A 26183-nucleotide genomic window follows, 5' to 3' on the forward strand; every position below is an offset into this window, starting at 1 on the left:
TGTCTTTTTCTAAATTCAGTTGACAGCTGCTTTATAATTTAGTTATCTATTATTTAGAATATACCGCGTAAATGGTTAAATCCACTTGTTGATTATTCTGTTACAAAAGCAAATGTATTTCTCAATTATGTAATGTTTCGTGGCACAGAACGCGAGTTTTGAATGCTCTGAGACTGTTTTGATGAGGATGATGAGTGACGGCTCTATAATAAGGACCTCCTCGTGCGCGAATGAATCACGTGTCCTTATACGCCAGCTGCACCTTCGCGAGTTACCGGCAAGTGGAGTGTGTGTTGATGTTGTAAACCGGTAACGGGGCGTCCCGCGGAGGGCTTCCCATCGCAACAGGAGTGTATAAAAGCAATGAAGATGAGACGCCGTTGAACACGCCAGAAAGATGCGGGGCTTGAGTTTGCTCCTGTTCATAACGGTGGCTAGTGATGCAACGACTGACCTTTACGTGACAGCAGCATCGCTGCCGCCAGAGCTGGGGGTAAGCGCCGCACCTGCCGTCACATCCCGCTATGTTCCTGAAGAGTACGGGCATCCCGGGATTGCGCTCGCCCGGTCTGCGGAGGAACCGGCGGCGCCGAGCGCGGAGGACGGAGAGTCGTCTCACCAGCACGGAGGAGGTTACAAGATAGTGCAGTGGGAATGGAGCTACGTGCAGACACCTTACATTATAGCCAGCTGGCTTTTAGTGGCCAGTGTGGCGAAAATACGTAAGTTCTGTAATAATAATAATAATAATCGCGCACTAAACGAGTTGTTTTGACTGGTATGTAGTCGCTACCTCTGGTTGTTAGACGGAAAGTTGACTTTCTTGAGGACGTGAATGTGCAGTGCGTTTTATTAAAGCGCGGCGCGGTGTGTTCCGCAGATGGTTGTAAAACTGCGTGAAAAGCCTGCGCTTCTCTTCCGCTGGCAGACGCTGGTGGTTGCCATGGCAATAAAGCCCATACGTTTCCTCAGGGACATTTTGATACAGTAATAAAAAAGGGCTTTTAGCTGCACAGGAGATAAGCAAACTGCGTTTAAGAGACAGGACTGTACTTTGCGGTTAGTGATGGGTTTCTGTGTGTACCTGTAATTTTCTTGATTTTTCTTTATTGCAATCGGTGCTGTAACATCCCGCGAGATATTTCTTTGCACTGTGAGCTCCGCGTGTGCCCGCCGATCCGGCACCGTTCCAAAAGGCTCGAGTCTCCGCAGACGGTAACGGCGTGCTCTGATTGGCTGTGACTCATCATCTTTCTCTCATCGGTCTCGCGCGGTGTTCTTCTGGTGGTGATGGGAAGTTCGATTCTTGTCCGAGAATCGGTTCTTTCGAACTGTTTGTTACGAAGGACACGTTTAAAAAGCGATTCAGTTCTTCTTGTACCTCTTGTATGACATAATCATAAGGCATAAGGCAGGTGGCATATTGCGGTAAAACGTAGGCACAGAGCTATTTATTGCTTTTTATTAGGTTTTATTAGATGAGATATTTTCCCATTTCAGTTTGTTGCAGACTTTGCAGCCGTGCAGCAACCTAGAGCCTCATTTAGAGCCTAAATATAATTTGCATTTACAATACTAAAATGAATTTGTCTCTTGGCTGAAACGGTTTTTGCATATTTAAAATAAAATTTCTGTATTAAAGGGATTTTTTAAAAAGGAAAATGCTGTTATTTACTCACTCATGTTTTTCCAAACCTGTATTATCTTTCTTCTGTTGAACACAGCAAGGATTATATTTATTTATATATATATATATATATTTAATTCATCCATATATGGGGACCAGCAACTGTTTGGTCCCCAGCATTCTTCAAAATATCATCATCTGTGTTCAACAGAAGAAAGAAACTCATGCAGGTGAGGAACAACTCGTGGATGAGTAAATGAAGACAGAATTGAGATTTTTGGGTGAACTATCTCTTTAAAACCAGCGCTGTTTTGCATGTGTATGAATAAAACTTTCATACCAAGTTATTTCCGCTACGTTTAACTTGCAATATTGCTGATATTTGGTTAATATTTCTTCACCAAAATAGATGAGTAAAAATGCTACTACAGTCATCACACGATGATTCTTGTTTGTGAGTTCACACGAGAACCGTTTGGTTTTGTGCTATTCGTGAACGAATTGGACGAATATTCATTGAAAATATCCAACTCATAGGAATGATTTCTTTATGTGAGAGGTCTGTTGTGTTCGGTTGTGCTGCAGTAAGTAGTAAATTGAGGGCTCACAGTGCCAAAAGTACATTATAAAAACATCTTAAGAACACAGAAGGATTCTCAGTTGGGGATGAAATGCATGACATGTTGTACAGTAATGGTTACAATCAACTTGCAGATTAAATAATGAACCATGAATGCAGAATTCAGGATTTGAGGACAAAATGGTTAACACAAAAACTTGTACATTTTGTGGTGTAGTTTATTCATGAAAAGACATGCATATGTAGTACATACACAAAATACACTGCCTCCTGTATTTGCATGTGTGGGTGTCTCTCAGGCGTCTCTCCAGCTTGTATTTTTGGCTAAGACGTGCAGATCATTTAGTCCTGGCAGCTCAATCATCTGTTTCTCCATGATTCAATTGCCACAGTAACACCATCAAAATTCACTCTGAATATTTATCTTGCATCTAGAGAAAGTAGCATTATCTGAAGCACCTGCGCACATCAGCTGACTTCAAGTGCCGAGTACACACAGCCTGAACTGGTGTTAAGAAAACAGCAGGTCACCTACATTGGTAACAAAAACACAAAAGTATCCTTAAACTACTGTATCATTATAGCACTGCCATAACATCACATCAGTGCATTATGGAAATGACTATGGTTTAATTAGACACACTTTTGTCACACAGATTAGGGGCCGTATTACCTCTTACTGTGACACTGGCAAGTGTAATTTATGGAGGCCCCCATTCAAATGTTTTTTTTTTTTTTCAATGAAGTCCCTTATGTTCACAAATACTGCATTTATTTGCTCGTAGATACAGAAAAATTTTAATATTGTGAAATATAAACATTTAAATAACTTTCTGATTTTGAAATAGATTTTAAAATGTAATTTATACCTGTGGTGGCAAAGCTGAATTTTCAGCAGCCATTGCTCCAGTCTTCAGTGTCACATGATCCTTCAGAATCATTAATGCTCAAGAAATATTTTAGATTATTAGTGATGAAAACAGTTTTGCTTCTTAGTATTTTTTATGGAAACGGTGAACAACATTTATCTGAAATAGAAATCTTTTGTAACATTGTCTTTGTTTCCCGTCTCGTTTGGTGACGTTCATGATATAAAAAAAACTTTAATTTATGCTCAGCTATTGCCAGTGCCAGTTATTGACACTGTCTGCCCATTAGTTCAGCTACAGACAAAAACATACAATAAAGTCCATGTAGTGATGATTATGATCTGTCCTGTTACTTTCACACTCTCATTTTTCAGAGTGTACTTCATTCAGGAAACACTCTTTTCAAACATTCTTTCTCACAGTTTTAGAGTTTGATTCATGGGGTTTATACAAAGCACCTTCCCATTACACACACGCTTTAATTTAATGATAGACCTGTTCTAATGTTAATAAAGGTAACCGTAGGACGGCACTCTACTCTATATTCCTAATTAGCTGTGCAAAAGTTCTCTCTCTGCCTGTCCCTGAAAATAAAGGGCATGGGTTTAATTGGATTTAATATTCTTTCATTATGGTTGTAATTATATGTGGACTGATTATTAAAAGCTTATGTCAAGTAATAATTTAAAAGCAGGAGGTCTTGTGAAAGAACTGATTAAGCAGTAGCCAGTGTCATATTCATATGTATGAAGGTCTTTTCTATTACAATAGTAAGAGGTTGGAGTGGCATGCACACAATATGAATGAAATGAATGAGTAGCACTGTGAATTTTTTGTTGTTGTTTAGTGTTTGTGTGTGCACACATGCATGTGTTTGTGCAGATGTCTAGTATGCTTTTTTTGGTTGTACATCAGTGTTTTTCTGTCATTGTGTGAATGACTCATGGTGAGCGGTGATTGTTATGTTTCTTGGCAGAGGTGTGCAGTGTGTTCTCCCTCCTCCACAAAATCACTCGGATCGTGGAAACATTAATAATTAGTGCCATTAGAATCTGTCATTATGCTGTAATGTGTTGTGATTTTACACACTGGCATTTCATGACGACTACTTTTGTAAATGGAGGTCAGTGTGTGTAATAAGATTTATTAATCAACATTATTTTGATTAAAATATCCCTGTTCTTTATAAAGCTAAACTCCTTATAATCTATTAAATTCCCTTTTGTCCATGTAAACACTACTTGTGGTTTATTTTGTGACGCATAGGCCTGCACCTCATGTTTCAGGGTCCTGATCCAGCCGATTCCTAATTCATGCTGATGAGGAGGAACCAGGAACCTGAGTTATTGCGGTGTGATTGTTCCGCTTCTGATAATCACTTGTACAGTCATTTGATATGTCTGACTTGTGAATGGAAACTGGTCATACTGAATTTCCCAGTGGAAATATTGTGATGACTTCTTACAGCTGCTCGGCGGAGTAAGGTTGTGCATTTTACTGGTGAAGTGAGTATGCAGTCACCTTGTTCGGTTTTTGGCCGTTTCGTTTGTGTATATTATACGCCATTCTTAAAGCTGCAGTTTGATATTGATGTTTTTGTGACAGCATACTGGCACACTTACTGTCCCTCTGTGACTCACTATTTGTCACTGTAAGGCATTGTACGTTAGAGTGGTGTTGAGTAACAATTCATCTGAAACCACGGTATGGAATTACAGCAGCCGCAACTTATAAACTACTCTTTAAATGAGGCTTGTTGACTGCTGTGGGCCTTGAAGCTTTTAGCTTTTAGCTTTTTGCATGCTGTTTGGTTTGTTTTATTATTTTATTATAGTTATTTTAAGCATGTGTGCATCTTGAATCAAATATCGCAGTGATGTTTGATTGAGACTACAGTGCAGTACATGAATGCAGTGTGCTGTATTTACATTATGTGCAAAATCCAATTCAAGTCTGATTGAAAGGGCTGAAATTGAATATAGTGACATTTCACTAAAAGCATATTTACACTTTCAATGACACGGAATGGCAACATAATATCTCAATCCATTTGACCTTTGTTTCTCTGTTTTCTCTTTTGTTTGCTCTGTAATCTTCAGTATTCCACTTCTCTCAGCGTTTCACCACAGCGGTCCCGGAGAGCTGTATGTTGATTCTGCTGGGTCTGGTTCTGGGTGCAGTGGTTCTTATCGCCAGCAAGAAGCAGCCGTACCAACTGGACCCAGCACTTTTTTTCCTCTTTCTCCTGCCAACTATAGTGGGGGATGCTGGGTATTTTATGCCAGCACGGCTCTTTTTCGACAACCTGGGTGCCATTTTGATGTATGCTGTGGTAGGCACGTTGTGGAATGCCTTCTGCACTGGATTCTGTCTCTATGGAGTCAAGATGGCAGGGGTCATAGGTGAGTTATGGGGTGTCAGTTCAAACTAATAGAACCAAATATGACACTTCTTAAATGATCATAGATCATACAGTGCTTTAGCCATGTAGGCCTGTTTTGGAACTTTTTATTAAGAGAAATTATCAGTGGGTAAGCATATTAAAATAATAAACCTTGAATAATTTTTGGATTCCAGACATTTTCCTCAGTAAAAACAAGCATAACTGAGGGGACAAATTAAAATAAGAAATGTTGTGTTTATATTTTTTAGCATATTAATTAAGATTCTTAAACCCTTCTTAGAAATTTATTGACTTCCCCTAGTGGGCCCTGACCCCGGTTGCAAATCACTGCTTTAATAAATACCATAAGCTATTACAAGCATTTTATTAATTTTTTTTTACTTCAATTGCTTATTTTATTTAAAAAATACTGAAAACTGCAAGATAAAAGATGTGAACGTTCAATAAAGGATTCAGTTTATTAACAATAATTATCACCACAATTTTATCACAGAGTTATCAAGGTCATAAGTCTAAATACAGGTGATACAGTAGGTTAATTGGATGGACTCATTAATAATTCAGTTATTATGACAGGTTTATATATAAATGTTTTTACAACTGCTTTAAACGTAGCTCATCCAATCATGTTTCATATTCATCACTGCCTTCTAATTGTTGATCCAAGTAGCCCATATGATTTAGATGTGGTGTAAGGATGTTTTAGTTCAAGAAACCTATGAAGTAAACATTTAGATGTTACTTTTATCCAAGGAAACATTCAGTACTCTTAGCACAAGGACATTCCCACATCAAGTGCTTTGCTCAAGTGCACTATGGTGAATCGCCACTTGCAATGTTTGAAGCTACCTTCACAGATCTTTAACTACTACACCACACCATTAGGGCTGTGCTACGGCCAATTTGGTTGTAATTATTGACTGCAGCTTGTTTTGTACTGTGTGTGTGCAGATGAAAAAGTAAATGCAGGTTTGATGGATTTCTTGTTGTTTGGAGCTCTGATCTCGGCTGTGGATCCTGTAGCAGTGATTGCTGTGTTTGAAGAAGTCCATGTGAATGAAACACTCTTCATCATTGTCTTTGGCGAGTCACTGGTCAATGATGCTGTCACTGTGGTGAGTCTGGATTTTTTTTTATAATCATCTCCCCCTTTATGACTCTTGTTTGCTTCGATCCTTTACTTGTAATAATTCTTGTGGACATATGAAAGTCAAGGTTAGCTTGGGGATTTAAAAAGCTCAGGGAGAGCTCAAGGCAGATGAGGAAAATCTCTCCATCCTTCTGTGTTCTCTCTGTTCAGTCACATCTCTGTTGTTATGGTAACATTACACCAGAACCCTCTGCTGTAGTGCTGACATGATGATGTTATAAAACATAACCAAAAGTCATTTACTTGCTCTGGAGAAGCAAATCGATAGTAAATGACTTGGGCTACGACATTTCCACTGAATTATCCAACCCATTTCTTTGTATTTTTTTATATAATGGCTCTAAGGTCATACAGTAGCTACTGGTTAGAGATAAACCAGCAATCTAGTGTTAATTGTTTATGCTATGTATGTGATATAGAATATCAAGCTGCTGCTTGTGCAGTCTTGAGCTTGTGTTGAATGTATGCAAGTCTGTCCCTTTAGTTTTATAGCTATCACACTTGTTGACCCATATGTAAAGGATTACTCCCAGTGACCCTTCATCACTGAACGCACTCCTCAGTTTTCCCTACAACATCAGCCTCACTCCATCTGGAATGTGAAAGCAAAGATGTATCCATCCATTCCAGAATGCCATTCAGAAGATTATTCATCTGGGTCTGCATGTTTATGCTTGAATACACAGGTTATATGAGGAACAGCAGTAACAGACTTACTCTGTAAAGGTCTTGAAACATGTAGTGAAATAGTTTTGAGTTGCGAATCAAAGATTATGAATTACCTGACTGGACAGAAACAGAGACTCTTAGCCGCATTCAACATTTTTCACACAGAATGGTCTAAAATCAGAATTGACATTTTATTTTTATCCCTTAAAGGGATAGTTCACCCCAAAAATGACAATTCTGTCATCATTTACTTCGTTCCAAAACTGTACGACTTTCTTTCTTCTGTGGGAGAAATGTCTCTCTTTTTTGTGCATATAATGGAAGCCAGTTGGCAGCACCAGTTGTTTGTATTACCAACATTCTTCAAAAATATCTTCTTCTTTAGTGTCTCACAGAAGACAGAAAGTCTTACAGGTTTGGAACAACATGAGGGGGAATAAATGATGACAGAATTGTTCATTTGTGGTGAACTATCCCTTTAAATGGCATTAAATAACAGCTTTTCTCAGCCATAATAATTATCTTTTGTTCTCTTCACGTCACTGCTCTTTGAGCTGGGTCTGTACGAGATTTCTATTGTAAGTCTCCTTTTTAGAAGCTTAGTTGTAAAGTTACCACAGTCACATTCTAGGGATTTTCCCTTTATGAGCAGGTTTTCACCAGGCTTCAGTGTAGAAGTGGCAGTAGGTTATAGTGTGATTGTGTGTTTTACTGGAAGGTCACTTAGCAATTGAGGACAGGCTATTTGGAATGCATACCTTCTGAATGTAGTCATGACATAGATTGATGCTATATTGAGAGCTGCCTTCTCAATCTGTACTAAAAAAAAACAAATTGAAACCACTCAAACCAGCATGCACTTAAACTTTAGAGGCTATTACTGAAAATCCAGCTTTGACTTTGCAATTAGACTAATCTGTTGTTGATTAGACACTTGTTGTTATTGATAGGCACTGAATAACAGATTGAAACAAGTATTGTTAACAAATGACAAGGGGAATTACTTATGGTGAACAGGCGCAGCCTCTTCTTATTATAATCATTATCAAAGCTACACAATAGCACCTTGTTCATTTAGTGATGGAAGTGAACAGACTTGAGTCAAATGCAGGGCTTGGTCTCTTGTGCTACTGGTCTAATGGCCATATCGTAAGACAGGTTTATTATTCAAGGCAATCATGAGACATTTTAGACAGACAAAGCTCTTCACAAAATTGTTCATCTTCAGTTTGGCTGCTGAGCTGCATATTAACTCAGCTGATGTGTTCAATAGGAAATCTTATATTGCTATTACAGGGAACAATTTCAAATGCACTTTCAGTCTGTCCATGCACTTTAGCTTTGCATGTCAGTGTTGACTACCTATATACATTAATTAAGGTAACACTTTAGCTTAGGGACTAGTTCTCACTATTAACTAGTTGCTTTTTAGCATGCATATTACTAGCAAATTGGCTGTTTATTAGTCCATATAAAGCACATATTAATGCCTTATTCTGCATGACCTTGTTTTAGATCCCTTAATCCTACTCCATACCTAAACCTAACAACTACCTTACTAACTATTAATAATAAGCAGCAAATTAGGAGTTTATTCAGGCAAAAGTCATAATTAATAGTTACTAAAGTGTGAACTAAATTAATACTTCATTTAGTAAGGATGGATTAAAATGATTTAAAGAAATGTAATTACAGTTTCCACAGAAATATTAAGCAGCACCACTGTTTTCAAAATTGATAATATTTAGAAACGTTTCTGAAACCAAAAATCAGCATATTAGAATGCTTTCTGAAGGATCATGTAAATCAATGTATAATTGTTCAATTGTAATACTATTTAACAATATTACTGTTATCTATATTTTTATCAAATACATGCAGCCTTGGTGAGCATAATTTAAAATTTTAGATTGAAAAAATCTTACCGACCCCAAATTTTGGAATGTTATTATCATTTAAAGGTATGGTTTTGTTTTTTTAATGTTTCAATGTCTATATTATTTAAATTTTTTAGATTTATAGATTGGCAAGGGATAAATGAGTAATTCTCTCAACAGGTCTTATATAAAGTGTACATATCCTTTGTGGAAGTGGGACCAGGAAATGTTCACACTGCAGACTATTTTAAAGGAATCGGTAAGTACAAAATGTATCAGTTGTTTCTTTCACACCCAACTGTTGAGGGAGTAATTAAAAAAAATATGCAATTATTCCAGCATCCTTCCTCATTGTCAGTATTGGAGGGACTTTGGTTGGTCTCATCTTTGCCGTTATTTTGGCCTTTTTCACTCGTTTTACGAAGAAAGTACGCATCATAGAGCCACTGTTCGTCTTCCTGTTGGTTTACCTGGCCTACCTGACGGCAGAACTCTTCTCTCTGTCTGCCATTCTATCGTGAGTATTGCCACTGCTAGCATACTCATCTGAATAATTTGACTTATTTGAAAGTGAGTCTCTACATAGCTGTAAACTCCATCTTTATTAACACTGTGACCAGGGAATTCATTTACAAGTCAAATAATAGACAGTCATATAAATACAACTGAAAATGTGAAATGAAGATTTGTGTGAGCATAAGGGATAGAATATATCATTAGCTAAGTATAAAAAAACAGAAGTCAGTGGAAGGTTCCCATCATGATAGAAAAATAACTGTGTCTGTGCAGCTCTTGAAGTTAAATGACAGTGTTAATGCAGAGAGTGGGAATGATTCATGCCTAAGAGTACTACAGCAAAAGAAAGAGAGGAATATATGAGCACAACAGAGAAAGGAGAACGAAAACATCAGGGTCAGAGATAAATGATACATTGAATGAAAACTGGTGAGTATGTTTGTTTATATAAGCTGTATATGAATATTTCCACCACCAATTTGAAGATTGTTTCAGATTGTTTTCACACCGTTTGTGCTGACCCGTAAATCTCAGTAGTTTCTTTGGCGGTCATAAATCAGATAATGAGATTATGAGCAGAGGAATTAGATTATTAACCCATTTTAGTATTGCTCAGCACAGCATTAGAGCAGATTTTAAGATGCAGAGTCATGCTCGAATACAACATGCCTTAAGGACAGGAATCAGTAGTACAAGATATGAAGTAATGATTTCTCTTGCATGTAGTTCAAAGTAAAGGCCTGTCTGTCTGATTTTATAAGTACATAATAATGCAGTGTTTGGAGCGCCCCCTGATGGCTCGTCATCACACATATTGCACAAGGTGGTACTGCGTTAGAACTGAAATAAGCCATAGTAGGATTTAAAGATAATGGGAAAAGGTCATGTGAAACTGGATGACGTAAATATGTTCTCATCAATAAAATTTGCTGTTCTGTGGGCAATGCAGAGTGACTCATGTAACACAGCACTGAGCAAAGCATAATTCCTGTCTGAAGCACTAGTTTATGTATATGGAATGTGAATATGGAGATATCTCTGTCTAAATATAGACATCAATCCAAAGGTACAAAGGTCTGAAACTATTTATATGAACATTAACAACCTCCCTGTTAAACTCTATACTCAGTTATATTTATGTATTTATATTTTTTATTTATATAAAAATACATCTATTGTATTGTTTCTTCTTTTTATAATCTCTGTGCCTCTTCATGGCATTGTTGATCGATAACAGGATGACTTTCTGTGGCATTGGCTGCAACAAGTATGTGGAAGCAAATATATCCCAGAAGTCCCGGACCACTGTGAAGTACACCATGAAAACCCTGGCCAGCGTTGCCGAGACGATCATCTTCATCTTTTTGGGTATCTCAGCTGTGGACAAGTCCAAATGGGCCTGGGACACTGGCCTTGTCATCAGCACACTCATATTTATCTTAGTCTTCAGGGCAATGGGTGAGAGAGATTCTATTCTATTCTATTCCATGAAAGTCAAAAACATGGTAGTCACATTGTATTGTTGGTACACTTTGGTTATTGAAGTCAAAAACAAAAAGAGAACTGTTCATTGAAACTCTTCACTCATTTTGCTTCAGAGTTAACTTTCACTTTGGCTTAATGCTTTGGCACTTTGGCTCATTTATTTTGCTATTATTTGCTATTATTAACCACGAAAGCTGAAAATGTACCATGTACATTCATATGATTTTCATTTAACTTCTTTAGTCATTTATAATGGGTTGAGATGCCGAATTGATCATTGCAGTAAGCATTTACAATGGCCTCAGCTGTAACAGTTAGCATATGTATTTGCTCAACATGTCATTTACAGGTGTTGTAGGGCAGACTTGGTTCCTGAACTGGTTCAGACTGGTTCCCCTGGACAAGATTGATCAAGTGGTGATGTCATACGGCGGTCTCCGAGGTGCTGTGGCTTTTGCTCTGGTGGTACTTTTAGATAAAGAACAGGTGAAGGCTAAAGACTACTTTGTGGCAACAACCATAGTTGTGGTTTTCTTCACAGTCATGTTTCAGGTAACTGATTTATTTTTCTGTATTCCAATTAATGTTTTCCCTCTCCATTCACCTTTACAGAATCATTGTGTGTTGATAAGTGTTTTTTGTTCTGTTTCATCTTTCCACAGGCTCTGATTATTATTATTACTTGTTTGTATGTGTGTGTGTGTGTGTGTGTGTTTGTGTGTGTGTGGGTAGCATACAGGTAATTGCCTTTCAGGGATGACATTTCCCCACTGCTGTGTCAAATTGCTGTTATTTCCAAAGCTGGTCTGACACAGAGATGCTAATTATGATGAATGGAGTGATTTTGAAGGTGCTGCCTATGTGTAAATGTGATGTGCCCATCTGGCCAGTGCCAGGCTTTTTACCTTATACCAATCTCATCCATTATTTAAGGCTGGAGAATCTCTGGAGTGTCTAGGCGTGTGTTGCCATATCTGTGTATCCAACATGCCTCGGTATATCTGACCACTGAAATCATTAGGATATACTGCCAAGCTTTGGTTAGGAACTCATCTGTCAATAGATCTCACAAATATTCATGCTGGTTAGACAAGTATGCCTTTTTTGGTATTGCTTTAAAAAAACATTTCAAACATTAAACACATATGTATTATACATGTATAAATAATATACATTTTAACACTGTCAGTCTGGGGATTAGTGGTGAAGGTTTTTCAGCAACTCTGTCTGCAGGTTACATTGATATGCTAGCACTATAGGTGCCTACAAAGTGACTGCCTTTATGAGGTTTATAAAGCCTTTATGAGGCTTTATGACATTGACTCATTCATTTAGCCTGTTTGTTCAAAAACAATGATTCATTCGAGACTGAAACAGCTGTGGCTGGCTAAATTTGAAATCACATACTACTCATATTATCTCTACTATATTAGGATACGGCAGAAATAGTAAGAGTAGTATTTATAATAGTGTGATACAATTCCAAATTCAGACACTTTTTTTATGAGTGAGTAATTTGAATCATTCATTCAACCAATTCATTTGAAAACAGTTGCAGAATATACAACCTCATACTAGCACACTGTTATTAATTTTTTACACCAATATGGTAAAAATGGTAAGAGTGTGACAGAGTTCTGGCATTAAACTCTAGTTGGCGCAGTCCGATAGGTTTAACTCAATCTGACCTAATGACATCATTATCACATGGCATAGCTGATTGGTTTTCTCCCGCATCTGTAGCCAATGAGCTCACTGCTCAATATTTAAATACCTGGCTTTTGTTTGCTGTAGCAGTTTGGCAGCGCACTTCAGAAACCCTCCACCTTCCCCAGCTTCACCTGCATAGATCTGCTACAAGGTGATTCATGTATGCTATGGGGGTTATTCATATGTGTTATATGTGCAGCAGCAGTATTTCCTACATGCGCACAGCAGCATGTTGTGGATGTATCGTCAGTAGCAAGTCTCTGTACTTGCTCTGCCACAGCAGCAGCGTAGCAGATCTATTCTGCCAAGACCAAATACATTAACATTGTCATGTGCATTACCATGCCAATCCCTCCGAGAGTTGTCATGACAGAAGTACAAGTAAATGCTTTTTTAATTTCACTCCAGCATTTTTTTAGCATTATATTTAACAACACCCCTGTCATTCAGGAACTAAACTTGAATGAGTGAGTCATTGAATCATTCACAATTTGTTCAAAGACAGCGATTCACACGTAACATAGATTATGTTTGTGCTCCATTTAAAACCTTTCAGTGGTGCTGCTACTAGAAATATAAGCTGTGATATTGAGTTGAGAGGTTTGGAGGTTTCTTTCTCTCTGATTTATTGACATTTTCCTATTCTTTCCTCCTAGGGTTTAACCATCAAGCCTTTAGTGAAATGGTTGAAAGTGCCTCGCAGCACAAACCGAAAACCCACCATTAACGAAGAGATCCATGAGCGTGTGAGTCAATATCACTTCCGATACTCTCCTGCCTCTTTTCTGTCTCTGTTTCTCATCACCTGTCTCCCTCTGTCCCTGCCTGACTGCCTGTGGTGAAATGTGTGAGCTGTCTGTGCAGTGCTTGTGATCTGACGACTGAAACAGCAGTATTGTGACTTACAGACTGACGTTAGACTCTTCATTCCAATGAATTAATCATCAGAGCTCCTTTTTGCCTTTCCACAAATAGATGTGCACACATAGACAGAGGTCACACAGCCCCTTGCCATTTACCTCATCCTCTTTCTGAAGGCCTTTACACATCCTGCTGCTGCATGCACACTCTGGGACTCAAGGCTACCTGCTGAGCACTCTAAAACCTGCGCTAAAGATAGACTGTAGTGTAGCTGAGCTGGCAGAAGAGATACAAAAAAATAGAGGAGAGATTCTGAGACAATAAAGGAGAATAGAAGAGATCTTTTCTTGGAAAGCAACAGTTTCTCAAACTCTGTTTATATTTAGAGTAGTCACCTTTTGTGCCACAGCCATTTTTAGAATTTTGTTTGAACTTCCTTTTTTGTTTACATTTTATGGCATCGCTGTCAAAGAGTAAGCTGAAGAAGTGCATTTACTTGTTCTAGAATTAACAAAAGTTATCATGATTATTATAATGTTTGAGGTGGATGTCATAACAAATGTCGGTAAACTGGAAAGATTTCAAAACAAGCGGTTTGTTCATAAATCCACAAGATTTGATCGTCATGCTGTGAACATACTGATATGAATTTGTGCTCATGAATTTCCAACAAACAACATTGAGTAATTAAAATATCGACATTACCCTATAGTCTTTGTATCGTGTCATTTACACGTTGTGTTACAGTTATAGTCAACAGATATTATCATCTCAATCTGAGAAAGGGGAGGGGGACTACCGCTGTACAGCATTTAATACATAAACACATACATGTGAAACTATTATTAGTTCATTTTTATCAGTTCAATGCTAAACTATTTTACATAAATTAAGCATTTAAAAAATATGAGGTGACAAATGAATTTCAAAAAGTGTGAGACTATTTTGACATGAAATTGCATGTATAATAATATAAGCTGTCACAGCTTCAAATTTCATGTCATTTACAAGCTGTTAACAAGCTATTAATAACCTAAAAATGTAAGCAAATTACACAGTTAACAATTAAATGCATATTTCATGTCAGTAGAAACACCAGCTTACGACACCAGAAGACAGAACACAAAACATGAAATAGCACAGTGCTGAAAAAGGACGGGTTAAATAAGGTGAATAGATCAACTAGATTCAATGAACTTTCAGCACTGAACTGCTCCCCAGTTGCCAATATCTAGTTACTTTACAAGGAGATATTTTGGAAAATGTCCATAGATCTTATACAAATCTGCAAGATGTTGAATTGTTTTTATCTTAAGGGCACCTAAAAATCCTTTATGATTTAATTTTTCTAATATATTTCTAATATAATTGTATTTTTCTGTATGTCTGTCGCTTATCTCCTTTCAGATATGTTTATTATTTATGTTTTGTTTTTCAAATTATTCCTTATTTTTGCTATCAAAATAGCCTTGGATGCTAACAGGAAATAAACAACCTAATAAATAAATCTAAATGCGGAGATGAAGATAATTCAAATGAAAGCCATAAATAACTCATCTGTTCTTCTGTCTTCAGGCCTTTGACCACATTCTGACAGCTGTGGAGGACATTGCCGGTTTGAATGGATATCACCACTGGAGGGACAAGTGAGCAGCACTTATACTGTTATGATAAGAATTGTGCTCAGTGAAAATACAAGAACTAAAAAGAATCATTGTTTTTTTTATCCTTTATCCTAGGTGGGAGCAATTTGACAAGAACTATTTGAGTAAGTTGCTGTTGAGAAAGTCTGTGTACCATAAGAGTGAACTGTGGGAGGCCTATCAGAAAATCAACATCAGAGATGCCATCAGTGTCATTGATCAGGTAAAAGTCTTAATGCGGCAATTTATCTGGTATACACAGTATTGTTTATAAGCATTAATTTTAAAAGAAATTGTATTAGATTTGATATTTGCTTGTCCTATCCTTAAAGAAAGTAGAATGGTACTATCACATTCTTTGGACACGGTGCTGAAACGCTTGTCATGTATGGTGCTGCGTTTCTGCATTTGGACATACAGTATCTCAGCATGGCCCTTTTTAAGTGTTTCCATGCTGTATTACAATTGTTGACCGCTAGATGGTGCCCACACTTAAGAAATCAGTACTAGGTAAAAACCTCACTGCTGTACAATGAACTATATAAAACCACTTTTATTTTCATCTACTTCCACTCTGTAAAAGTGTTTATTCATTCAGACTTACTCACAGTTGTGGATCATAACCAAGATTAAAAAAAAAATGTCATTTGTAACTTTTTGAATGAACATTAACTATTGTAGCATTGTAAGTTAATGTTCTTAATAAAAGCTATACTTGAGTTTTTTAGGCTGGAGGGTCTCTGGGTTGGATGAGAGTCTTGTTGGGGTCTCTGGGCCTTTAAAGGCTGAAAGCCCCTGGATTATGGCATTGAGCAGAGGAAGCACTGAGATCTTTTCTCAGGCTCAAGAGAGTCGTTTGAGAAGAACAGAGGAGAATTCCTCTCTTTGTTAGTTACCCTGATGCCACTGTGTCTCTGCCAGTACTGGCCCTTTGAAGGCATCTGATACTTGTCAGCTCCAACATCAAACCTATCTACAAAAATACTCAGAGATGGTATCATACAGAGATTGAAAGAGGAAAGAGAAAGAAGGGCTTCCAGTAGAGTGATGTAATGTATTTAAATATGAATGCATTGAAACGCACGTCATAATTGTTACACACTTCCCACTTGATTCTTTTTAGTTGATTATAATTTGTCTTTGGTCAAGTTAGATTCACCGTTTAAGTAATTTATCTCCTCTTCACACCTCTACTGAGCAGAAAGCAACAATGCATCTGATCAGAAAAGTTTTAGAACACCTGGAATGTTAGTCACGCAGCACTTTTGTCCTCGAGCGAGATCATTTCCTGTACCCTTGAGTTTCATAGAGCTTGGCTTCCTGAGAGGAGTTATCAAGCTAATATTAGCACAAGATTGGGAGATAGAAAACCTCTGTTCTTTTTTGGACCACCCAGTGAAAGAGGCTCAGAATCACTCTTTTAATATGGGCAGGGTAAAAACCAAATGTAGCAAACAAAACATGAATTTAAACATTTTAAAAAAGAGAGTTTTCTTTTACTTTTGTTATACGTTTGTCACATTTCTGTGTGTATTTCCCACAGGTTTGTACTTACTTACTGTGTGTATATTTTTAATGAACTATGAGGTCATATGTAAGAGTGCAGACCAGACGGTGTTTAAACATCATGCTTATCCACATCGAGAATGATTAGGCACCCACATGCCTGAGTAATTTGTGGTAAGACAAGCGATCTATATGGAGAATGGAAAACAGAGAGCATTTATATCAGGAACAAAATTAATTGAATCACTGAGAATGAATGCACACTGAAGACGCAAGTGCACTTTGCAAATGGTGTATTATCATCTCAGGTGTGCATTATTTTCAGTACTAAAAGAACTGGAACTGCTTGATAGCTAGACAGTTAGTATAATATAGTATAGAGTTAGTATTTGATTCTAGGGAATTTCTCTGTCTCTCTCTCAGGGTGGGAATGTGTTGACCTCTGCTAGACTCTCTCTGCCTTCCATGGCCAGCAGAACCTCTTTTCCAGAGGTCACAAATGTTACCAACTACCTGTGAGTATGTGAATATGTTTGTGTTTCAGGACATTGAAAAAATATTTTAATCCGTTTTTAATCTTGTTGTCCAGTAAAAACATTTTATCGTCCCTAAAATAAGATACTAAAAATATACACCACTGAATACACACTACCATGCCAAGGTTTTATGTCAGGAAGAACTGTAATTTTATGAAATATCATTACAATTTAAAATAACTTCTTTCTCTATTTTAAAATTTATTTCTGGGATGGCAAAGATGAATTTTTTGGCAGTCTGATTTTTTTACTCTAGTCTTCAGTGTCACATGATCCTTCATAAATCATTTTAATATGCTGATTGGTGCTTAAGAAACATTTTTTTATTACCAGTGTTGAAATCTATTTTTCGGGAAATTATACTTTATTCAGTTCTTTGTCAAATGCTATTTTTATCTTGTCTTCAGTGTTAAGTGTAACAAACTAATTAGAGAGTTGTACTTAAAACTATTTAAAACTATTTGAAACTTATGTTAAAATATAATGCTGAATACATCAAGGAAATATGTTTTGTTTAAAAAATTTTTAGACAACACAAAACAAAAATACTGATTTAAAAATTATATTTTGCATTGTTTTATTTTCAAAGGACATTTTTTTAATGTGTGTTAGTGTGTGCAGGGACATAGAGAGACATGTTGTGCATATCTGTGGTTTAAGTATACATGTGTTTACATGCATGGTGGTCCCTGTAACTATCTGTGTCTCTGTGTGCGTGATCCCTCAGGAGAGAAAATGGCAGTGGGGTGTGTCTAGACCTCCAGGTGATTGACACGGTGCCAGGAGCCAAGATAGAGGAAGAGCTAGAGACACATCATGTACTTGCTGGAAACCTCTACAAACCCAGGAGACGGGTACAGATCCTGCCACACACACATCCTCTCACTGTGAAGAGATCTGGCGCATTATATTGCATCAGTGAAATGGGTGACAATTTGTATGATGTGTTTGCTTCTGTTGACCTCTCCTTCTCTATTGCTGCAGTATCAGGCCCACTACAGTCGCCACTTCATGACAGTGGGTGAAAAAGAGAGACAGGACAGGGAAGTGTTCCAGAGGAATATGCGCAACCGTCTGGAGTCCTTTAAATCCACCCGCTACAAGCGCCACAAGAAGGACCGCAGTCAGAAAAAGGCAAGGGCTCAAAACTGCAGCAAAACACACTTATGTTGAGTTAGGTGGACCTGAGGGAGGCCATGGTAGGCTAAGACAAACAAGTGTGTGTGTGTGTGTGTGTGAGGTCAGCTGCCAAAAGGCAATGTAGAGACATGAGTAATGTTTGTAGTCACTGGGATGTATCATGAGTGATGACTAGCTAATGTGTGTGTGTGTGTCTGTGCATGTGCAAGTGCATGTTATTGAGAGAGAGAAAGTGAAAGGGACTGTTACAAGCAGGGCCTAAAACTAACTTTTTGCCACACCTGCCGATGGCCAGTGACCTGATCAAATTTACCAGCCAAAAATTGTTTTTACTGGCCATGAAACTCTTTTTGCAAAAACAGGCAGTTATTACTACTACAGTGACAAAAAATATTTACAATGTTTTTCATTTGTCCTTTACTTTACTTACAAGAAAAAAAAACAAAACAAACAGATTTATTGATTTATCTTTTTTTTTTTTTTGTCCCAAAAATGTTGAGATTCTTGTCCTGTCCATGTTTTCGGCAAACGGAGCAGGCCATTGTGTTACGCCTGTTTCACACATACTTTATTTGCAGAACGTATGTGGTGCATATTTTTTTCCCACACCTATGTTAACAGATTAGCAGGGCTATTCGATTAGCTTCATTTGGGGGCCGGATAGGGGCCAAGGGGGTGGGGGCCATCCTGATCTCTTTCTGACCTATAAAACCTATAAAATTAGAAATTAAATTGAAATTTAAAATCTATAAAAGGTTAACATTAGTGCTGTCTGTCAATCGATTTAAAAAAGTAATCACACATTACTCTGTAATTAATAATGATTAATCGCATATTTATATTGTCATAATTTCACATTGAACCTCCAAATTAATGTAGAAACAACATAAAGATAGTATATTTTAAAGTCTGTTATTGATGTAAATCAAAGTAGCCTATTATTAATGAAGCATTAATACCAATACTGCTACTGGTGTCTCTATTAAATGCATTTCCCCTCAATTTAACCTATGAATTATTGCCATTCAAGATTACAGTATAATTGAAAGCCATTATTTTTAACATTTAGTAGGTTCTGAAATATTAGATTTTAAAACAATCCTCACATAAACTATACAGATGAATCTTTATTCAGCTACAAAAGTTAATCAACGACTAGAGCAGTCCAGTGATTTCGCTTTTCTTTTGTTGTTTGAGTTACATCAATGACAGACTTCAGCAGGTTTCACTTTAAAAAAAGCAGGTTTCGCTGTCTGAAGCGGCTCGGTGTATGTGTTCAGCCGAACGAGCAACCTTTCAAACCACTGTATCGACTACTTCATTGCACCGTTTCTGCGGCGTGACCCCATATGTCGCCACATTCTCGGGTTATGAAGAATAAAGAAGAAAAATGTTAATCTTCCGAAATGGAGCAGTAATATCTTCTCAGGCAAACGTTATTAGAACCGTGTCTAGGGACAAGCTGGCCATCATGCTGTGCTGACCCACCCAGTCCGTTGTCAGTGCATTGTTATATTTGATTCGCTCTTGTCGCTTATGAACAGCTATAATCACAATGAGTTCGTCTTCGGAAAGATTATTTTATTCGCTTATGTCAGAAACAGCGAATCTCTTTAAAAACTGTCTGTTGTTTTCACTACATTGCATTATATTTCGTAAAATATTTACCCGCCAACTGGCGACTGACACTGTTACATTTACTCGCCAACGCTGATTTTTACTCGCATTTTAGATTAGATTAGATTCAACTTTGTCACTGTGCAGAGTACAAGTACAGAGCCAATGAAATGCAGTTAACATCTAACCAGAAGTGCAAATAACAAAGTATATAAATAAATATAAAAAATGTGTATATACATTAAGTTTTATGACATATAGTGCAAGTTATGAGGTGGAGGGGGAAATGTTGTTTTGTGGTAAATGTCTTTGATGGAGGGTAGCACGACACCGGTGGTGTATTGGGCAGTTTTCACCACCCGCTGGAGGGCTTTCTGGTCCGAAACAGTGCAGTTGCCATACCACAGTGATGCAGTTTGTGAGAATGCACTCAATAGTGCAACGGTAAAAGTTCAGCAGGATGTGGGGGGACAGGTGAGCTTCCCTTAGTTTCCTAAGGAAGTAAAGGCGCTGTCGTGCCTTTTTGATCAGTATGGAGGTATTGAGGGTCCAGGAGAGATCCTCAGAGAGATGGACACCAAGGAACTTGAAGCTCGCCATGCGCTCCACTTCAGTCCCATCAATGTAGATGGGAGTGTGTGTGTGGTCCTTCTTAGTCCGCCGGTGGTCTACAATCAGCTCTTTGGTCTTCTGGGTGTTGAGTGCAAGGTTGTTGTTGGCACACCACGTTGCTAGATGCTGGACCTCATCCCTGTAGGCTGTCTCATCATTGCCGCTAATCAGGCCTACCACCGTGGTGTCATCTGCAAACTTGATTATGGAGTTAGAGCCGTATGCAGTACAGGTATGCAGTCGTGAAAAGGGAGTAGAGGATTGGGCTCAGCACACAGCCCTGTGGTACCCCAGTGTTTAGAGTGAGGACGGAGGAGGTGTGGGTACTGATCCTAACAGACTATGGTCTATTGGTGAGAAAGTCCAGGGTCCAGTTACAGAGGGAGGGGCTGATGCCAAGATCAATGAGCTTGGAGATCAGTGTGGATGGGATCACTGTATTGAAGGCGGAACTGAAATCAATGAATAGCATCCTGACATATGTGTTGGTTCTGTCCAGGTGCGTCAGGGCAGAGTGGAGAGCTGAGGCGATGGCATCCTCAGTCGACCTGTTGGATTTGTAGGCGAACTGGTATGGGTCCACTGTTGGGGGCAAGCATGTTTTCAGGTGGGAAAGAACCAGCCTCTCAAAACACTTTGCAATAATGGGAGTAAGAGCAACTGGTCGGAAGTCATTGAGGGCCACTGCACCAGCATGTTTTGGTACAGGTACAATGGTGGCTGTTTTGAAGCAGTTGGGAACAATGGCTTGGGCCAAAGAGAGGTTGAAAATGTTGGTGAAGACCTCAGCCAGCTGTTCTGCACAGGCCTTAAGCACTCGGCCAGGGATGCCATCAGGGCCAGCAGCTTTGTGTGAGTTCACCTTACGCAAGGTGGCGCACACGTCACTGGTGGAAAGTGTGAGCGGCAGGTCGTCAGGTGTGAGCTCAGCTTTGATGGGTGGTTCTGTGTTTCCATGATCAAAGCGAGCATAAAAGTAGTTCAGTTCGTCAGGGAGGGTGACACTGCTGTTTGGGGGTGTACTGTTTGCTGGTTTATAGTCTGTGAGGGCATGGATGCCTGTCCACATGTGCCGAGGGTCGTTGTTTTTAAATCTGTCCTCCAGTGCAGTTTGTAATTGTATTTAGCTGATTGAATTCCCCTCTTCAGATTGGACCTGGATAAGCTGTAAACTTCACGGTCGCCAGATTTGAAAGCACGTGCCTTCAGCAGGAGCCAGACTTCCTTGTTCATCCAGGGTTTCTGATTGGGGTATAATTTAATTACTTTATGGGTGGTTACCTTGTCAACGGAGCTGGTGTAGGTGTTAAGTGAAGTGACATTCAGCCAAGTATGGTGACCCATACTCGGAATTCGTGCTCTGCATTTAACCCATCCAACGTGCACACACACAGCAGTGAACACACACACACCGTGAACACACACCCGGAGCAGTGGGCAGCCATTTATGCTGCGGCGCCCGGGGAGCAGTTGGGGGTTCGGTGCCTTGCTCAAGGGCACCTCAGTCGTGGTATTGAGGGTGGAGAGAGCGCTGGACATTCACTCCCCCCACCTACAATTCCTGCCGGCCGGGGACTCGAACCCGCAACCTTTGGATTACAAGTCCGACTCTCTAACCATTAGGCCACGACTTCCCCAGTTAACAGTTAACATCTGTGTGGGAGTCCAGTGTGGCCCAAGAAGCAAACAAATTCCATTCTGTGTTCAGGAACTCCTGCTGTAGTGAGGAGTCTGCTTCTTCCAGCCAAACTTTAACAGTCCTCACGGTGGGTTTCACACGTTTGATGATGGGGGTGTATTTGGGTACAGGTACAGGGAGAGGTGATCAGATTGTCCAACGTGGGGGAGGGGAGTTGCTTTGTAAGCATCAGGGATGTTTGTATAAACATGATGAAGAGTATTGTCTCCTCTTGTAGGGCAAGCCACGTTTTGATCAAATTTGGGGAGAGTTGTTCTCAGATTGGCATGATTGAAATCACCAGCAATAATAAAAACTCCATCCGGATGTGTTGTTTGCAGCTTATTAACAACAGAAGATAGTTATTGGCGCTTGGCGAGTGTTAATTTCAGGCCCTGGTTAAAAGCATTCTTCATTATTAATACTTTTATTCAGCAAGGATACAATAAATTAAACATAAGTGACATATAAAGATAAAATGTTTCATTGAAAGATTTCTGTTCCAAAGAACTGCTGTTTTTTTTTTACTTTCTATTCATCAAAGAATCCTTAATGTATGTTTTCCACAAAAAAAATATTAAGCAGCACAACTGTTTATTAAATTAATAATAATGTTTCTTAATCACCACCTCACCAAATTCAAATTATTTCTGAAGGATCATGTGACACTAAAGACTGGAGTAATGGCTACTGAAAAGTTTTGCCATCGCAAGAATTAATTACATGAAAAAAAAAATAGAAATAGAAGTTTAATATAATTTAACTGTTTTTAATAAAATAAATGCTGCCATGGTGAGCAAAAGAGAAAACATTAAAAACATAAAAAAATCTTTAATATTTTATACACACACACACACACATATATATATATATATATATATACACACATATACATATATATATATATATATATATATACATATACAGTATATATAGGCTATTTGTGTGTGTGTGTGTAAATAGCTTATTAAGCTATGATGATTAAGATAAGTTTACTTTATTTGTTTTCCCACACACATTTTAAAATTTTGATAATATTGTTTTACAGCGGAAAGGGTCAGATCCTAAAGAGCAAGACACCAATGACAAACCCCGCCGAAATGTCAGCTGGCAGGACAAAGGTTGGTTGTCAGATTAACTGTTAATTAAGATATGTTCTCCTACTTAAAGTTTGCAGTGCATTGTGGGTAATATGTTTTTGCACACATCTTCAGACCCAGCTGTGGTTCCAGTGGCACCTGAGGAAGATAAACATGATTCTTCTGAACCAGATAAAGATGATGATGTAGGCATCACTTTTGTGGCTCGCAAAACCCCAGAAACACCAAAGGAGAGACCAAAATCAGGTGAGCTATGAACACAATTTTGGTAAGACAATATGAGAACTGATTGTTTCCTATCCCCAACACTTCAATATCATCTTGTGTTGCTTTCTGTTCTTTCAGTACCAGCTGCACTGGATATTTGTCAGAGCCCAGTCGCAGCCCCTCCTTCGCCAACATGTGGAGAGAAAAACCTCCCATGGAAATGTGGCATGGGTTCCCTCCCTCCATGTGTGTCTGTGGAGGCAACTAAAATTATCCCTATAGACCTACAACAGGCTTGGAACCAGAGCATCTCCTCTCTGGAGAGCCTGGCTTCTCCTCCAGCACCTCCGGAGCCTCAGCACCCACGTGTTAGCGCCCTCGTGAGGCTGGGAGGACCCCTGCGGACCCCTGTGAAGGGAAAAAGTAGTGGTGGTGGTGCAGGATCAGGAAGTAATACAGGTTCCCCAAGTTCAGGGCAGTTCAAGTTCCCTACAGGGAAGGAGGAAGAGGAGGAAGGCGCCCTCTCTCAGCAGCAACAGGAAATGCAGCCGCTAATGTCATCTTTGAGGCCGCCGCCGCCACCACCTCCCACGCAATCCGCTGGAAAGAGAAGGAATCCTTGTGTTTATCTTAGAAGTCTGGTAACAGTGCCACCTTCTGGTGTGGAGCCACAGAGCAGAAAGCCTACCCAACTGTAAAATTTACCTCTTTCCTGTTTTATCTTTTTAGGACCCTCAATCACCTTACTGCAGACATTTACCTCCTCAGGCCAGACTTTGTTTTTTTAGAAAGTCAGTAAATTCCTTTCTAAGAGACTATTAATTTGGTTTTCTTTTTTAGGGCTAATAGGTTGCGTGGGTTTAGAAATGGTTGGTAGAGTTTGCTGAGGGTCCATTCCTTTATGTACAGGGCATTTCCTTTCACAGTTCCGTTTTTTCTTAGTTTGAAGTGATCTGCCCTGTATTATGAACCTCTGCATATGTGATTGTCAAAATGTACAACTACTGAACATATATAAGGCTAAACCACATTCCAAGGGCCTACTGGGTGTGTCTATCAAACAGTGATTTTTTCACTCACTTGAAAGAAAAGAAAATCACTTCATGGTTACTCATAACCTCACAGCTTTAATCTTTAATTAGCCAATCCATCTTAAAACAAAAATGAGTAATACTGAGGTCTTCCCTTTTCAGACTGGGATGACAAAGTAGCACATTACAGAAAGCACATAAGGTTAGGGTCACACCTCTTCAGTCAAAGCCATTATCTCTTAGTGGGTTATAAATATGCATAACAAATCCACACCCACAGCACTGGGTGACAAAAAACCCATGATGATGGTTGTCACCAGAAGCATTTATGCTGCGTATAGGATATATAAGCGTCTATGCAGCACATTAACTGTTCTTTGTTGTTGTGTTTGGGCAAAAAAAGCAAGGTGTGTTAATTTATTTTGTATTTATGTATCATCTTCATGCTTTTAATGCTTTTGCTTTCTGAATAACAGGGTTTTGTGAATTTGCATTTTAATCTTCAAAGCTATATTCATAGCTGTTTTAATAACCAAAGTGTATAATGTTAATGTAATTTTTGTCCGTCATTAATTATGACACTATATTTATAATCATGAATAATTAGTTAAGGATCATCCAAATTGTATGTGCTTAACCAGTAGTAGGGACCTGGAAAACTGTCTCAATGTAAACCGTGTGCCTAATATTGTAGGTCTGATGTGATGTAAAATGTCTACAGAAATAATTTACTGAGACAATGCACAGACTCATCTGTATAATCTAATGCACTTATTTTAATGAGGTTTAGCATGATCAACTGTATGCAGGCACAATGACTTGGAGATTTTTTTTTTTTTTAAATATGTCGACTCTGTCTGTTGCTCTATACCACATCTTAATCCTTTAAGTTTTTTACTGTACCATACAATGGAACAGAATTTAGGTTTTGCACTTTATACTGAACGCCATTTAGCCCAGTTGTACTTACGTTGTTGTTGAAGCTGCTGTCCCATTGTTTTGTATTGCTGTGTAATTCTTTGTATGTACATGTACTGACGATTGTTGTGCCTTGAGAGGGACGGTGGTAGATGTTGAGAAAGAGACCTTGTTGATCTTTATTGCGCCTGTAAACAGTATGGAGTGGTTTAGTGCTACTGTATGTTGTCTTACTTGAACTTGTCGTGTTAGCAGAAATGTTGCCCCAGTCATTTGACCCCCTTGAAATTGAACTGGAATTCAATTATCCATCCATTAAATTTAAATGAAATTTTAATCTTTCTCCCATGTGTTTATTTTTGTAGACATCTGTATTAGGTATCTGTGTGCCAAATATTGACTTTGAATAGCTTCCTGGAATAAAGTTAACATAAAAGATAGCGCTTT

The 26183-nt window shown here is 38.5% G+C and overlaps 1 protein-coding gene across 1 annotated transcript; it reads left to right on the forward strand.

Moving 5' to 3' along the window:
• Positions 1–284: 284 nt before the first annotated feature.
• On the forward strand, positions 285–26183 carry LOC306878340 (sodium/hydrogen exchanger 5-like). The gene is made up of 16 exons (XM_079430620.1): positions 285–722; positions 5176–5478; positions 6432–6595; positions 9357–9435; positions 9516–9693; positions 10930–11150; positions 11527–11729; positions 13544–13633; positions 15324–15394; positions 15488–15614; positions 17321–17412; positions 18161–18287; positions 18418–18567; positions 23529–23601; positions 23695–23826; positions 23926–26183. The coding sequence occupies exons 1-16, from the start codon at positions 398–400 to the stop codon at positions 24483–24485; spliced, it is 2895 nt and encodes a 964-aa protein (XP_079286746.1). The 5' UTR covers positions 285–397; the 3' UTR covers positions 24486–26183.

This window comes from Barbus barbus, assembly GCF_936440315.1.
Source record: "Barbus barbus genome assembly, chromosome: 2".
Classification (NCBI taxonomy): Eukaryota; Metazoa; Chordata; class Actinopteri; order Cypriniformes; family Cyprinidae; genus Barbus; species Barbus barbus.